Source organism: Bombus pyrosoma, linkage group LG11 (assembly GCF_014825855.1).
Source record: "Bombus pyrosoma isolate SC7728 linkage group LG11, ASM1482585v1, whole genome shotgun sequence".
NCBI lineage: Eukaryota > Metazoa > Arthropoda > Insecta > Hymenoptera > Apidae > Bombus > Bombus pyrosoma.
In genome coordinates, this window is record NC_057780.1 from 14,938,057 (window position 1) to 14,953,232 (window position 15,176).

The 15,176-nt window shown below is 42.9% G+C and overlaps 1 protein-coding gene across 4 annotated transcripts in view; it reads left to right on the forward strand.

Moving 5' to 3' along the window:
• The window catches only part of LOC122572441 (one cut domain family member 2-like), an 84,918-nt gene that overhangs the window by 40,014 nt on the left and 29,728 nt on the right, over positions 1-15,176 (forward strand). For 2 of the 4 annotated variants that reach the window (XM_043737392.1, XM_043737393.1), the window contains one exon: positions 10,201-10,273. The exons of the other annotated variants lie outside the window; for them this stretch is intronic. In XM_043737392.1, the coding sequence (XP_043593327.1) occupies positions 10,201-10,273 (73 nt within the window). The remainder of the gene's footprint in view (positions 1-10,200; positions 10,274-15,176) is intronic. 4 annotated transcript variants of the gene reach the window in all.

Genomic DNA, 15,176 nt, shown 5'->3' on the forward strand with positions numbered 1-15,176 from the left:
AATTTTCACCGGCGAGTCCTCGCCACCGAACGGGGGTTGGCGGTAAGAGGGTGGAGACGGGTGGCATGGAACGCGGCACGGAAAGCGTTACATGCATGTACGGCACGTGTGCGCGTATATACGGTCTCTGGCTGTAATAATGGCCCCTCGGCGCGGCGTCGACTCCATTTTCCTCGATCGGTTCGTGTTCCGTCTCGATGCCCCTGACAAAATTGTTTCGTACCGATGCTTCTGATAAAACGGACGAGCCAGCTGCCGGTCTAACTCGCGCCCTCCCTCTCTTGGCATCACAGCTGAATTTACCGTTTCGTCGCTGCTTTTTCCTTCTTTTCGATTTTGGAGAATTTTGAAGCTTTTGTTGCGAAGAGTTTTCAATCGTAATAAGGACTTTGTTGAACGGCTGACGTTATTGAGATTCTTTGGAGTGCAAGGTTAATCGAGTCGACGAATGGAACACGCGGGAAGATTTTGGCTTCGACGGATCGGTGAGCGAAGTTTGCCCAAGGATCGAATTTAAGAGATGGGCTTTTGCTTTCGGATTCGTTAGAAGATTAGAAGGTCCTCGCTCTCCTCGTCGAAAGCTTTGGCCACTTCGATCTTCGTCTTTCTTCTTCGTTCGACATTGCCATACACGTGTCTGAAAAGTCGATGTTCATCTTATCAAGAGCAATGATCTCTTTTTTCTCCTATCCTCGTGTAACGATCTACGTCCGAAGCAGCGTGGATCGTGGATCGTGCAAAGCGCGGTACAGTCTGCAGCCGCGAATTCGATTAAGAAATTTCACACGGCGGCCTGAATTCGAAAACGCCGTCCAACCCGCTATCGAATTAGTCCCGAGGGGAGAGTGAAAGAGAGAGAGAGAGAGAGAGAGAGAAAGCGGGTACGTTCCTTTGTCGTGCCGCATGTCCGCTGTACCAATTATTCTCCTCTTTTGTGCCATGCTGTGAGCGGACGCCTGGTATGGAAGTAGCTGTATAACGTTACCGGTAACTCAATAACGATCGGAAGGGCCACCGGTAACCGAAACCGGAAGCGCACGCGGATAAGGAAACCCTATAGCAGCCGCGAAGCTCCGTGCCCTAGTGCGCTGCTCTCTGTTATCTGTGTAGTATGCTTGGGCCTAGAACGCACTCGATACGGATTCAAGGTAACGTAAAAAGAGACAGAGGATAGTGGGTAGGGAATTTTGGTGGAAGTTACGGATCGGTGGATTGAAAGGCTTCGAATTCGAAATTTATTCAATTAAGGATTAAGTAATTACATAATGCGCGATATTATTGAGAAACGTATATAAAATAATTTACATATTGTCCTTCCAAGAGGCAACGAATTTATCAGAATAACAAATCGAAATTAAGAAAGATTTCTATGATTTAAAAATGTCAACGTCGATAGGTACTTCGATCCTTCTGTAATTCATAAATAAATCTATTCAAGATATATAATAATGTATAGAAACACGTGATATATTCACAGAAAATTTCTATAAGTATCGTAATACCTTCGCGGGCCACCGTCTATAAAACTAGGGATCCATTTATAGACTTTTATTTCGTGTATCATTTGTTTGAAATAGCGTATAAACTTTATCATTATTCTGTTTGCAATAGTACCCTATAATGAATATGCACGAAATTCCAGTTTATGAGTTTATATCCAGTTACTGCGTGGTCAAATATTAATATTGTTTTCGAACAAGATGCTACCAACCCATCTATCGTTGGTCCTCCATGTTCAGTTTTACCAATACCAGATTTAGAAACGAATAACGGGGCAGACTTACTCACATACGTATTGCGATATGATTGTTTAATGCTAAATTAAATTGATTAATGCAACCTAATCACATAATCCCAAGGGCTATCGATATTATTATATATTATCAAATCTTGATACGATCTGTTTGGAGATCTAAATGTATGAACAACCATGCTATAGTTCTCGAATTTTTATATCACTGTTTTTCTCCCGTTTCAATAAACAAAACGACATTAAACGTTTTAAGAAAAACCCTTAGTATAAATTAACGAACGAGAAGCTACGCTCATGAAGAATAATTTGAAGAATAATCTTGCATCTTTTTTAAACTTAAGAAGCTTTGCTACAATTTGCGATTCGAAAATAATCCATTGAAGCAATAGGTTGGATCTATTCTATCGTACGAAGTATAGAAGCAAATATTAATATTGTCAAATTCATTAATTCCTAAAAATTCTTTTTTACGCGCAACCCCTCCACAGGGAAGGTTAAACAGGACACTAGTCCAAGGTCCTGTCGAAGTCGGAATTTATCGACGTTTCACTTTCCTTACGACCCGGATAATCGGCGTACCTGTGACGTGCACGATCCACGCCCCCGCGATAGGATCTTCCTCTTGGGACTGCACTAGCGGAAGCACCGCTTTAATGCTGATTAATCGTCTCTCAGTCACCTTTCAAAATATCTTCGAACCACTTCTCGAGTTGCTTGTTTCTTAAACTTCTTCTTCGCCAAATATTTTTCTACAATTTCCATTATTTGACTAAAGGAAAAAAGCAGATAATACAAAATATTTCAAAGGAGACTCGTTTCCGTTTTCGCGAACGGAACGCGTTGGAACATTCGAGATACGTCGAAAGATGCCCGGGAAAAATACCACGAGGCCGATATTCGAGGGTGGAACGGTTCCGGTTCTCCTGGATCGCGACGGTCGATCTAGATGCTCGAAGTCGTCGATCCTCGACGTCAGCCGGTAGCGCCGCTCGTTTTCAATGCATATTAATCACACGGGGATCGCTGGCTTCGCGATCGCGGCCATTCATCAAACCGGGAGATTCCGAAATCTGCTACGCAGCAAACTGCAGGCCCGCCTCCTCGACAAGCGTCACCGTGAACGAAATGCGTTCCTGCGACAAAAAAAGGAAAAAAAAAGAAAAAAGAAAGGGAAGAAAATCCACCGGATCCTTCCTCGATGCAGTGCAGAGGAAAATTCGAAAGGCGCGTTGATTGCCGCTGATATTTTCTTGCGTTTGTCATTCGTAGAAGTAAGAGGTGTGGTGGTGTGTTTTGAGAATTAAGGACGGAGAATGATAATTTAATATTGCTATTTGCACAGGTGGTGCTATTTATTAATTACGTTAACCCAAGTTTTCCTCGTTGACAAAGAAATATATATAGATGTAAAATGACAATTTACAGAGATGATCCATTCTTTATTATTTTTTGTTATTGACGGAGTTATTAACGAGAATGTAACATCGCAATTTGCATAAGAAACACGACAAAGACTTTTCTTTATCAGTTAATTATATTAAACAACATTTTAGTTAACCAATTAGATGTGCAAGAATAGCGATCTGTCTTCGATTCTTCTAGAACAGTCCGAACTATTAACTAGGCTCTGATTCCTCTGTAATATTGTTCAGGACACCCTCGCCGAATTGCCAGAATCACAAACATTCTCATTCTCATAGCAACACATTTCCTCGAACAATCTCTCTTACGCTCCGTACGCCTCCATTTTAAAAATCAACCCGACAAATAATCCGCATCTCCGCTCCTCAACACCCATCTACACGGCACAAGAACGTTACCTCCTCAAATGGTTAATTAACCCGCGCTCCTCGTACAGAAAAAATAATTCAGCCCCATTAACAGCCAACAATCTCCGCTCGATCGAATAGCTGTACTTTCGTATTAATTACGATCCTCGTGCAACGCTCCGCCCTCGCCAATTCTCTGTCGTTTACTTTCATAGATTCAGGCAGTGGGCCAGGAAAATCCCAAATTTCTCCGTGCATACGTCCTCCTCCGTGTAACGCACACACGTATGCGCTCGCACATGCTTAGATATTTAAGCGCACGTACACAGCGGCATGCACAGGCGCGCGTTTATCGTCCCGGTTTACCGCGGAGGGTGTATTTTTATTCGCATAATTAGATACCCATCAATCCTGCCGATGGCAGTTCGCCCCGTCTGCTTCCCTTGCATTTATAATATACCGTGGCTGGACGGGGGTGAAAAATGTGAGAAGAAATATTCTAGAAGCTCCGTCGTATATAAATGTAGATATATAGATACACACACATGTATAAGTATATACGTATAATGTAGAGTCGAAAGGGGTGAGAGAAAAAATCGTTGGGGCGATTTTTCCGTGGATTCGCGGGAAAATTATAAATTATAAACGCGTATCGAATAGACTGGAGCAATCAGTTTCCAAGTTTAGCCAGGAGCGGCTCGATTCGAGCTTTCTCTACGTTCCGCAGCTAGGGGTGCAATAGGAACGAGAATATGGGGGACACCTGCCGGACAGATATTAGGCATTCTTCGGATACTCGGCATGGAAAATTGCGCGGGAACAGAGGAAACTATTATTGTCGGAATATTTAGTCTCTTATTGTTTAGGGATAATCGATGAGTTCACGGATAAAACGCGAGAGGCGAAAGCCTCGCGGTTCCAGTTATCATACTGTACTCACGTGGAACCAAATTTTTCCCTATTTCGAAATGTTATTAACTTCCGAACCAGGTCGATCAAACATCATCTGCATACAAAAACCGCGACAAAGCGGATGCTCCAACTTTCTCGATGATGTCATAGACCAACAGACCACAGAACTCGTCCCGAAATGCGGATCGATCGGAAATTATTTGAAAAGTCACAAGTCTGCCCGATGGCGAGTAACCGCCGCATCGCGTCGCGTCTCGTCGCGTCAGGAAATATCTAAAAATTCGAAGCAAACAAAACAAGGCAAACAAAAAGGAAAAACAAGAAAATAAAGAACAAAAGCCAACGAAAAATAAATTTCAACCGTTAGGAGAAACTAGCACAGCCCGGTAATGGCTTAATATCGCCTTAATAAAAGTCGAGGCAGCGGTATACCTGGTTTGGATTAGTTCATGTCGATGGAGATATCCCGGTCGCTAGACGCTGCCACCCTCTCTGGCTGTCGCCCACTTCGGAACCAGCGTTGTTAGCCGGATATAAAATATACACGTCGCTAGATATCCCGGCTATAGTTCGAATATGTGTGCACATTGGCATATTAAGAGCGTTTCGTTCGACTCTGTGTCCGAGCGTACACATGTGTGTCTGTGCGCGGTTGCGCGCTCGTTCGCGTACCAACCTCGAAAACCAGCGACTAGGGGGTAGGTATTGTGTTTATATGCATATCGGGGGAAGCCTCCGAGTCTCTCTTGTACTCGAACTCGGCGTTTTCCAATATTCCAGCCGAAACTCTCGACCGAAAAGCTCGGCCTTCGAATTCGTGTGCCTGCCCAACCCTTCCTACCGCCCCCATCGCCCAGCCACCCACACCGCCCGCCTCTGGCCAGTGTACATCGAACCGTCATATTTGGACAAAATCGAACGTATCCTATCTAAACGTTTCCCCCTCATCCCCGTGCCTCAGCGCATCCTAGGAACCATATGTACGTTTTTTAACAGCCCTCTTCTTTTTCGACTCGACGGGGGTTGCTCGTCGAAGCTCCTATCTGTAGCTCTTCGTTCAGTTCTCTTCTGAATTTAGGCTTCTTTTCTCTCTCTCTCTTTCTCTGTCTCTGTCTCTTTCTCTTTCTCTCTTATTCTGGTCAAAGTTGAGCCGTAACGTGCAGTTTTTGGGAAGCTTCGATCGCTATCCGTAGTTCGGATTCGTACACTCGAGATGTCAGCTATTTTGAGGACCGAAATGGTCTGGTATTGTCGAGTAATTAGAAGATCAAAAAATCCGGATAGTAGAGTTTTTTTAGTACGATCGGTGGAAGCGATGTAACGAGGTCAGAAAATTGGTTAGAAGATAAAGTTTACAAGTTTCAATGCTTGATTCGATTGTATTATAAAAGATCCTCACCAGTTCTTGGAACTGACTTAACGGACTGAGTATCTGATGCTAGCTGTAGCCACAATTGCGGCTAGATCAATTAGCGTGTCTACGTAACGCTTTAATTTGTAACCACACTGTATCTTTTCCATCAAGAATATATGTATGTGACTTGCACTTTAACCACTTAGAAGACATATTAGTGAAATTCATAGATTGAAAAAATAGGAAAATTTGACGATGTTACAAATATCTTTAACATTTTATATTTTGGAATTTACGAATATTTATTTGTAAGAAATAAATTTACAAAATTAAGTCAGTTTTTGTAAGAAATTGAGCACTAATCACGTATCCAGATAATCGAATTACGAAATTTACAGAAATTGAAATTGATCAGTGTGGCTTTATGATATTTGGAAAATAACGCTAGAAATATAATTGGCCAAACAAGTTCCCCACTTGTGGCCAATTAAGCCACCATTACATCATCGTTGCAACCATCAGTACAAATTTTTCATCGAGAATTCTCAAAAGGAACTTGATATTACTACTTCTTCCCTCAGGAATTTCAAGTTCAATTAATTCCTGCTTCTGACTTCGACAAATTTGACCTAGTTTCCTCGACCCTTAACAACCGCACCCTATTTTCAACAACACCTCGACCCTTTCCCTGATTCTCGTCATTATCTCGGAACTTGTCGTGCACCATCTCACGGCCGAATCATTGAAGGGGGCAGCAAACACGGTGAAAGGCAACAATGCACGCGGCGAAGATCAATCGACAATCGTTAAAACCCCGAAACGGACGCTGAGATCCAAAGATATCCGTCGGGAAAAAACGCAGTTACGTCCGCCTGTCGTTGGATTGGTCTGCTGGGGGTTGGGGGCGAAAGTATTCCCGAGCCGAAGCGGTAGAAAAGATAGACGGACGCGCGTGCATACAAAGAGAAACAGCGTTGGAGGGTGAGGATGAGCGAGAACAGAATGATAAAAGGAGAGAAGGACAGAGAGATATCTGGGGTACTGGAGGGAGGATTGGAAAGAAAAATCGGTCCGCTCGGCACGGCGCGGCAAAGGATTTATCCGCGGCCTCTCGACTAGGATTGAAATAGTAATATGTTATTGGTAAGCTCTCCTTTTACATCGGCAGCGCCAATAAACGCTGCAGACAGGTTAACGAACCGTTCAGCAAGCGTGCCGCGAGATAAAGACAGGGAGAAAAAGAGAGTCGGAGAGAGCCGTCAGAGTGGTCCGCGAGAGGAAAAGACAGACAGCCGGACGAGGCTGGCTGGGTGCAGCGGCAAACGGCGAAAGGGAGACGACGGAGGAGAAAGAGTATCAGAGAGAAAAAAAAAATAGAAGTGACCGTGGATGAAGAGAGCTAGAGCGGGGAAGGAAGGGTAGTTGGGCTGGATGGAGATAGAGCTGGCAGATGTGTAGATTGAAAAGGGTGGGAGGGTGAAAGGTGGGAAGGACGGGAATAGAGAGAGAGGTCTGTAGAGGTGGCATCGCTAAACTGTCGACTTCAAGCTTTTAATTCGCGATCAAAGGCCTGTAACGATCCGTCGGAAACCCTTTCGCGGCGCTCTTGCCGACGTCAAAATTACTTTTAAATTCGCCGGGCCCTGCCACCCCCCATCCCCCCTCTATAGCTGACCTCTCTTCCGTCGAGTCGATCGCCAACCACCCCGTTCACGATCCCTAACCCCCCTCGATGGCCTTCGCTGCTCGTCCACTTTCCCGCTTTTTATAGGGCGGTCTATGGCCGGATACCGAATTCGGCCCGCTAGGTAACGAGAGAAAAACGACACGAACAGGTGGTTCTGTCAAAGGTAATCGACTCCCTTTGTGGTGGATCGAATTTGGAGAATCGTTCCTCCTGTCCAGTTCTTCGAGAATTGTCTGGGTATCTCCTGACGATCGTGCGAAGTAACTTCCGCCAGCTGGATTACAGTTGTAGGGATGTACGAGATGGAAATAAGTGTTGATGATGCTTAAGATTCACGAGTACACAGAGTAGCAGAGTAGAGAGGTGCAAAAGGAACGAGCGTAAGGGGATAACTTTGTAAGAGATTGAATCCTTTATAGAAAGGAAGTCGGAGTTTCATTTTTGATGAGCAAAGATTGCTGAAATTTCTGTAGTTATTCCATAGTTGAAAGGATGTTCGACGAAAATATTATTTTTTTTTTTTGAATTAGTCAATACCTGTCGAATTTTTCAATGAAAACTCAATGGATTTGGGTAGTTTGGAGCGATATACACATAACGAGTATATTTGACGAAATCGAAGATCTTAAATCTTTTCTTATCGTGGAGCTAACATAATATTTTATAAACTGTTCGTGTTTGATCCGTTGCATAAAATTCTTTTCACAGTATTTCGAACGTTATTCTAACTCGAGCGACGCGTCAACGACAACGATATGCCTCTTTGTTCCCCCGCAGCAACTAATCTTCTTTTCAGATATCTGGAACCTTGGCGTCATTATGGACATCCGGATATCTTAACTTCATATTGTATCGAAATTAAATATCGATCGGTGTATACATTTTGCATGTTTTAATCGCATTTATAGAAGAAAGAGATTTCATAGTGCGCCAAGGATCTGTAAGGACTTTCACCGAGAGTCGAGCGCCTGGATCGAGCAAGTCCGAAAGAACGCGAACGCGAAGAGACAGACCGCCGAGAGAGTGAGAAGAGAAAGATAAGCAGGGAGAAACCGCGCGGATTGTCCCTTTCGATCGGGACGCGTGCTCTCTGTTTCTAAAAATTTACAAGCAAAATAAAAAACACTTACTTCAAATTTTTATCGAATTGAAAAGAAAGCGAGTCAAAATAGAAAAAAAGTATAATCGAAACAGAGAGTGAGAGAGTGAGAGGGAGAGAGAGAGAGAGAGAGAGAAGAAAAGGAGCCAAAAACGAAACAGATGATCGAAATCGAGACGAGCAAAGAGTACAAGAGAATCACGAGAAGCGGTCGTTTCGCAGGGGATCCGTCGCCACCCCCTACAGATTCTCCTGATCTTCTTTATCGTTCTAGCGCCGCGCGAATATTCACCCCGTTCCTTTCGTTTCGAATTTAGAGTGGACTTCTGCTCGCAAGTCGGCACCCTCTCGTTACACGGCGACCGACTGACAGGCCGCGCGACTACTCGACGATCCGTGTGCGCAATTCTACACGTCGCCGAGAAAAGAAAAAAAGGCAAACGAGTTACCTATTTCATTCGACTGGCGATCACGCGCCCCCTCTCGCGGCTCCCCTGTTCCGCTTTCCGTCATCCTCGAAAGTCGATTCCGGATGGACTTGCGTGACAGTACGAGAATTCTTCTCCGAGAATCAGTTTTAATACTTCTATAATATCTAAAATTTCCATTATTTATGATTTTCTGTGACGCGCAATGTGAGTCTTGAAATTCATGTAATACAATTCTACCAAGTATTCGTTTGCTTATTTAGTTAAAGAAGTGATTTAGAAGCAGATTGTTGTCTTTGATATTGATAATTTAATTATGGAAAGTTTCGTGAACGATAATCGGAGCGTTCTCGTGTTGCCACAAGCATCACTTCCGAGACGATCGACGATTTTTACCCGCGAATTGGCTCGACGCTTCCATAGTCAAGGAACGACGGGGTAAGCGCTACGTTCCCGTCGGAATTCGAGGGATTGAACTCGGTGCGGCGTCGACATACCCCAGGCACCCTGTGAACCCTGCACTGAAAAGAACGTGAAAACTCTGTGACCCGAGAGATGTCATGGAAAGCAAACTTCGCGAAATCGAAATATCTCTTATATACAGAAACAGGAAAAAGAGAAAGAGAGAGAGAGAGAGAGAAAGAGAGAAAAAAAAGAAAAGAAAGCAAATCGAATTAGGAAGAAGGGCTGCTTTGGGAGCCGACCGCGGTGACCGACTTCAACCCCCCTGGCGTGGAAACGAGCACGGAGAACACAGACGACGGCTTGCGACGGGGGTGCAAACTCGTTGACAGTAGAGAGGGTTTCAATCGAAAGTAAAAGAGAGGCAAAAAAGAATCGAATGGGGGTTAGTAGCTCGCACCGCCCCTCACCTAAGAGACAGAGATTATAGCGTGAGAGATAGAGACCAACTCGATGCAGAGTAATAAAGAAACAGCGCAGTAGAGACCGATAGAGAGACAGATAGAGAAAGAGCGAGAGAGAGACAGAGCCGACCACCTGGTGAATGAACGACAAGAATTAACTGAAAAAAAAAATCGAATAAAATTAAAGAAAGTCTATATGTATTCGCTCGTGTTTTTTGTCAACAAAAAAGACATTGTTGAAATCTGAGAAAAAAAAGTTGCTTTTCGTTTCTCGTCACCTCGAAAGGCCGTCGTCCGTCCCTGACCCTACCAAAGTGTGTTTTGCATTGCAGACTACCAGATGCGCAATGTTAACGTGAGATCGGTCAACTCTAAACGAAGGAAAACACCCTCCTCTTCCTGCTTGTGAGTCTCTCAGTTTCGGTGTTTCGTAACTAATTCCACCTATGATAACTACACTGTTCTCTATAAACCAGATTATATTGTTATTATATTATTATATTATATTATCTTATATATATATATATATATGACGTTGTTGTAATGGATCGAGACGTACGTTGACCTTTGACCTTGCCTTTATATATACATATATATCCATATATATATACAGACATATATTCTCTCTATACGTTACATACAACTTACATACAGACATTCTGTGTGATCACACACGATACACATTAACATATACCACCGCGTGTCTCGCATACTTCGTCAATTACGCAACTGATACGTGCGGGACCGATGGGAATTCCTGACCGAGCCGAGAGATATTCCAAAAATTCTGTGGTTTTTTTCATTGAACGGAATAGAGATCACTTCTTCCATGAAATGATAATGCTTCGGATTTGAAAAGAATTCTATCGCGCATCGGCAGTGATTACAATAAACGAGCTTATTGGAGGAGCCATTAATTGGAGAAACGGCTCAAAATTCCCGCGAAACTGCAATCTTCGCTCTTTAGAGTCAAATCGAGGATACGCATTAATGTAGAAAATATTTTTTGCAGAAAAAATCTACTTTCAAAAGAAATATCCAACGTTCAGCTATCTCGATTTCATCGTCTACTCTTACGAATGAGGAGAAGGGATCTAATCAATGAAAAACGACCCTCTTTTTGATATTTCCTGCTCGCCAGCCAAGTTACCAGCGGAACCCTGCGCGGACCGGAAGCAGCGCGACACCGCTCTCGCCTTTCCTTCTTTTCGTTCAGGCCCGATCTGCCTCAATATTGATTTTCGATTCGAACGACCCGACGGATCGATCGATCGATTCCCCGCGGTTTTTATCAGTTATTTTCGTTTTGCCATCGCGAGCGCTCATAACAGGCTTCTTCCTCTTCTGTTCACAAGCCCCCAGTCTCAACCCCTGCGCATTCTTTCTTTCTTGTTTCATTTCCATGATGACCCATGCAGTCGCAATGATTTTGCATCGCTCTCGAATCGTAATGACGGCCCGTGCAGCTCTCGCGATTCTTTCCTACCTTTGAAATAACGATTTCGTCTTGTTAATTAAATACTATATTAATCCATGGAAGGAGAACAACTCCACAGAGTATAAAAGCTTATTAGGAAAGGGACTTAAGTTTGATCATTTTTACAAGTACACGATGCTTATCCTTTCTGAAGAGCAGTAATTTTCGATTACGAATTTGTGGTTAAAACGAATGTGCAAGTTTCAATAAATAAAAAAAATTGATTTTCTAACCTAATAAATCCTTCGTTCGCGAGATCTGCACGAAACAATACCTCGACTTTTCGTCGTGCAAAAATTTCTCCAGAGAAATAATTACATTCTCAGAAATATAAATTAAAAATATAATAGAGACTGTGGAAGTTTAAAAAATTGGGTCTCTTGCCCATTTTATTCTTCGATCCACTCGAACAGAAAAAAATTAAAAAAGTTAAAAGTTCACCAGCGCGGTTCGTCGTCGTAGATATTTCCGAAATTATTTGGATTGCCATTGGTTGCTTTCGTATTTTTCTTTCATTGTCGATTTCGCGGTTTCTTGAAGGAAGTTCGGTATCATTTTCCGAGGGAGGATTGCGAGCGCCGGGCGATCACGCAGACGTACGCTGCGTGGTTCGCTCGAGCAATGTTTCGTCTCACTCCTGATGATTGATCCTCATGATCGATCCACTTCCTTGACGGCTAGGTTCTCGCTACTCGGTCGCGTCAGAAGCTACGGATGTCCTGCGATTGCAGGCCTCGATCACAGGATGTCTTGGCTCTGGCGCGTCGCGACGCCTGTTCCTCGTCGTCGGAATCAATTCATCGCGTAAAATCGACGTTGATTAGCCGTTTTTCTGTTTTGAATTTTTATAGTTATATTTTTATGTTTCAAAGACCGAAGATCGGGCGACTATTTTTGTTACGATCCATTTTGTGATAATGGATATTTTTGAAATCTCTTTTGTAAAATGGCAAGGACTTTTGATAGAATCGATTTTTTAAAGATTAAGCACTATCGAACATCGAAGCTTTCTTCTAGATCAGACTTGTTTCTTTGTCAAAACATTTTTTCCCGTCTGCAGCGCGCGAAAAATTGGAGAGATAGGAACTCTCTTTTCTAGTTAGAAATTTAAATAAACTGAAAGAGTTTTTTTTTTTTTTTGATAATTTTCCTATTTACATGAAAATGGCGGAAATATCCAGCGGAAACCGCGCTGTCGCGGAACCAATCTTCGAAGCGTAAAATCCCCCTCAGAGGGTCCGACTGCATCCGTTTGCATCCGTTTGCATCAACTTTCGTTTCCTTCGTTTTGCCGCCAAAATAGCAGAGCACCGTTACAAACAGACGCGTCCAGACACTTTCGTACACGTCCAAATACACCGATGTATCACGATCGAGTGAGAGGAAACTCACAACGACACAGTGCAGAGAACAGTAAACAGAACAGTACGATTCCATGCACGTTCGCTATACCTGTATGAACCGTAATATTATTTATAATCCGTACACGTGACTATGTATACTCACACATATTTGTACACACATGAGACGCACACACTCGCAGATACACGTGTCTGTACACCGTATTTTTGCTGCTGCTTCTTTGAACGTAAGCTTTAGATTGGAAAGAGAACAGCGACCAGTCAAACACGAACAAAAGACATCCACTTGTACTCACGTATATCTAGTACAGGCATACATACATGTACATGTTCAAACACAAGACACGATCAAACAGATTGGGTAAAAAAGAGAAAGAAAATCACACGACGACCAATCACCATTCTCACGTATGTATATTTTTCGAGAGCAAAGAGAAAACAAGAAAGTACAAAGCCTGACAAGTGACACGTACGGAGGCATTTTATTGAGAAGCCGCTCGAGAGTCGCGGTTGTCGAGGTGATAATACCGAAAGAGACAAGAGAAAAAGAAATAAATGGGGGAAAAGCGAAAGAATATACCGAGAGAACGCGACGGACAGAGAAAACGAGAGAGAGAGAGAGAGAGAGAGAGAGAGAGAGAGAGAGAGAGAAAGGTGATAAATTGAAAGGAACAGATAGATGGAGTAAGACAGAGGGAAGAAGAGATGTTAATAGGCGTAAAGAGAACGTACGAACGAAGGGAGGGAGAAACGAGTAGGAAGGCGGGAAAAACCCGACGACGAGCCCTCAACTACTCGAAATCGCGCGAACCAGCTACAGGAAAGTTGCTCGAGGAGGATCCGAGATTCAGGGGTTGATTTCGCAACGATTAATTTCATTACTTGCTCTTGAACTTTCTCATCGATTCTACACACGTGCATTTATCTTGAAATTCAACCCTCTATAATTAGAATTTTGTGCCCTTATGAGGAAAAAAGGTTACATATTCGTTGAAATTTTTCACTTTGCTACGAGATCGAGGAAATGATGATTTTTACAAAGAAATTGTTTGTTTTTGAAAGAGATTCGAAGTGACGGGCATATAAACAGGTAAAGTTCTTAGACGAAATTCGATCTAATTTAATTTTTAATTATTTATATTTAGATATTTACTCGCTATATTTATAGTGCTTCGAAGTACAAGAACAACAAAGAGAATAAAATGTAGAAAATATAGAGGGCGTAATTTTGTAATTTTAAAGCCAAGCATAATATTATAGAGGGTTAACTTTTCCCGCGAAGTTCCTAACTAGTGCTCCATAAAGACTAGTCTTTTTCGTTGTTAACTTTGAGACACGTTAACGTTCTGCATTTCTCATATTTCTTTATAGCATTTCACTTTTCTAGTTTGCTTTTTAACACTATTGAAGACGTGATTATCCTAGTCTCAGTTCATGTTACATTGGATATCGTGGTCCTATAGATATTTCGCGATATATAGATAATCGCGATAGAGAAGAAAATTCGTTTGTACGTAAGTCCGAGCGAAGCAAATGGTGAGAGGCCGATGCGGTCGCCACGATCGATCGATCTCGCAGTGTTAAAATGCCCCGACCTTGACCCCATTGCGATCAAAATGGAGGACAACCCCGGTCTCTGATTCTCTCCTCGAGCCGTTTCCTGTTTTACGCGATTCCCGTGCTGCGCCGCGCTTGAACCTTCTCTCTCGAACGCATCAGGAGATCCTGATGTATCGATCGGCGACCACGCAGTTACACGATTTAATCGAGGCTACTTAAATTCTAAATTCACTGCCAGAAATTTATTCCAAGCTTCTACAAGGATGGTTATTTAAATACTTTCGCGAATCACTGTGGATATATAATAAATCTGTCTCGTAGGATCACGCAGCAAATTTGTAAATTACGATTAACTTGTCTCTCCCCTTTTCAAAAGCATATTACATCACATATTATCATTACGAAGAAAAAGTCCTCTCCGAAAGGCTCGATGTAATAGTTCTTAACTGAAAACAAGATTGACATTCCAAAAAATGACTGCATCGTTTCTGATTTTAACCAATTTTGAATATTGCTAATCGTATTCGTCCGATTTTCAAGAATTCCCCAGCGGAGCAATATAAGCAGAATCGTATAAAGTAATGCTTGAAACGTGTTCGATTCGCTAGGAATCTCGATCGATATTCGAATTAAGTAACACGACGAGGCACGCGCGTGAGTCGTCGATAAGCTTCGTGGATGACGGTTCGAGAGGCTGGTGCACGAGGAATCGCGGAAACGGGCTAGATCGACGAGGCCTCGTCTATTCTAATTGGCTTCGAATATTACCTCGAAGTCGAGGGACGAACGATCGACCACCACGAACCAGCTAACGCGACTCTCACACGCGAAAAAGTACATGCTACGCCAATGACCCAGAAACCGGCTACAACGTATCGCTAATGTAGGCGGGCCTACATCTACTGCGCGT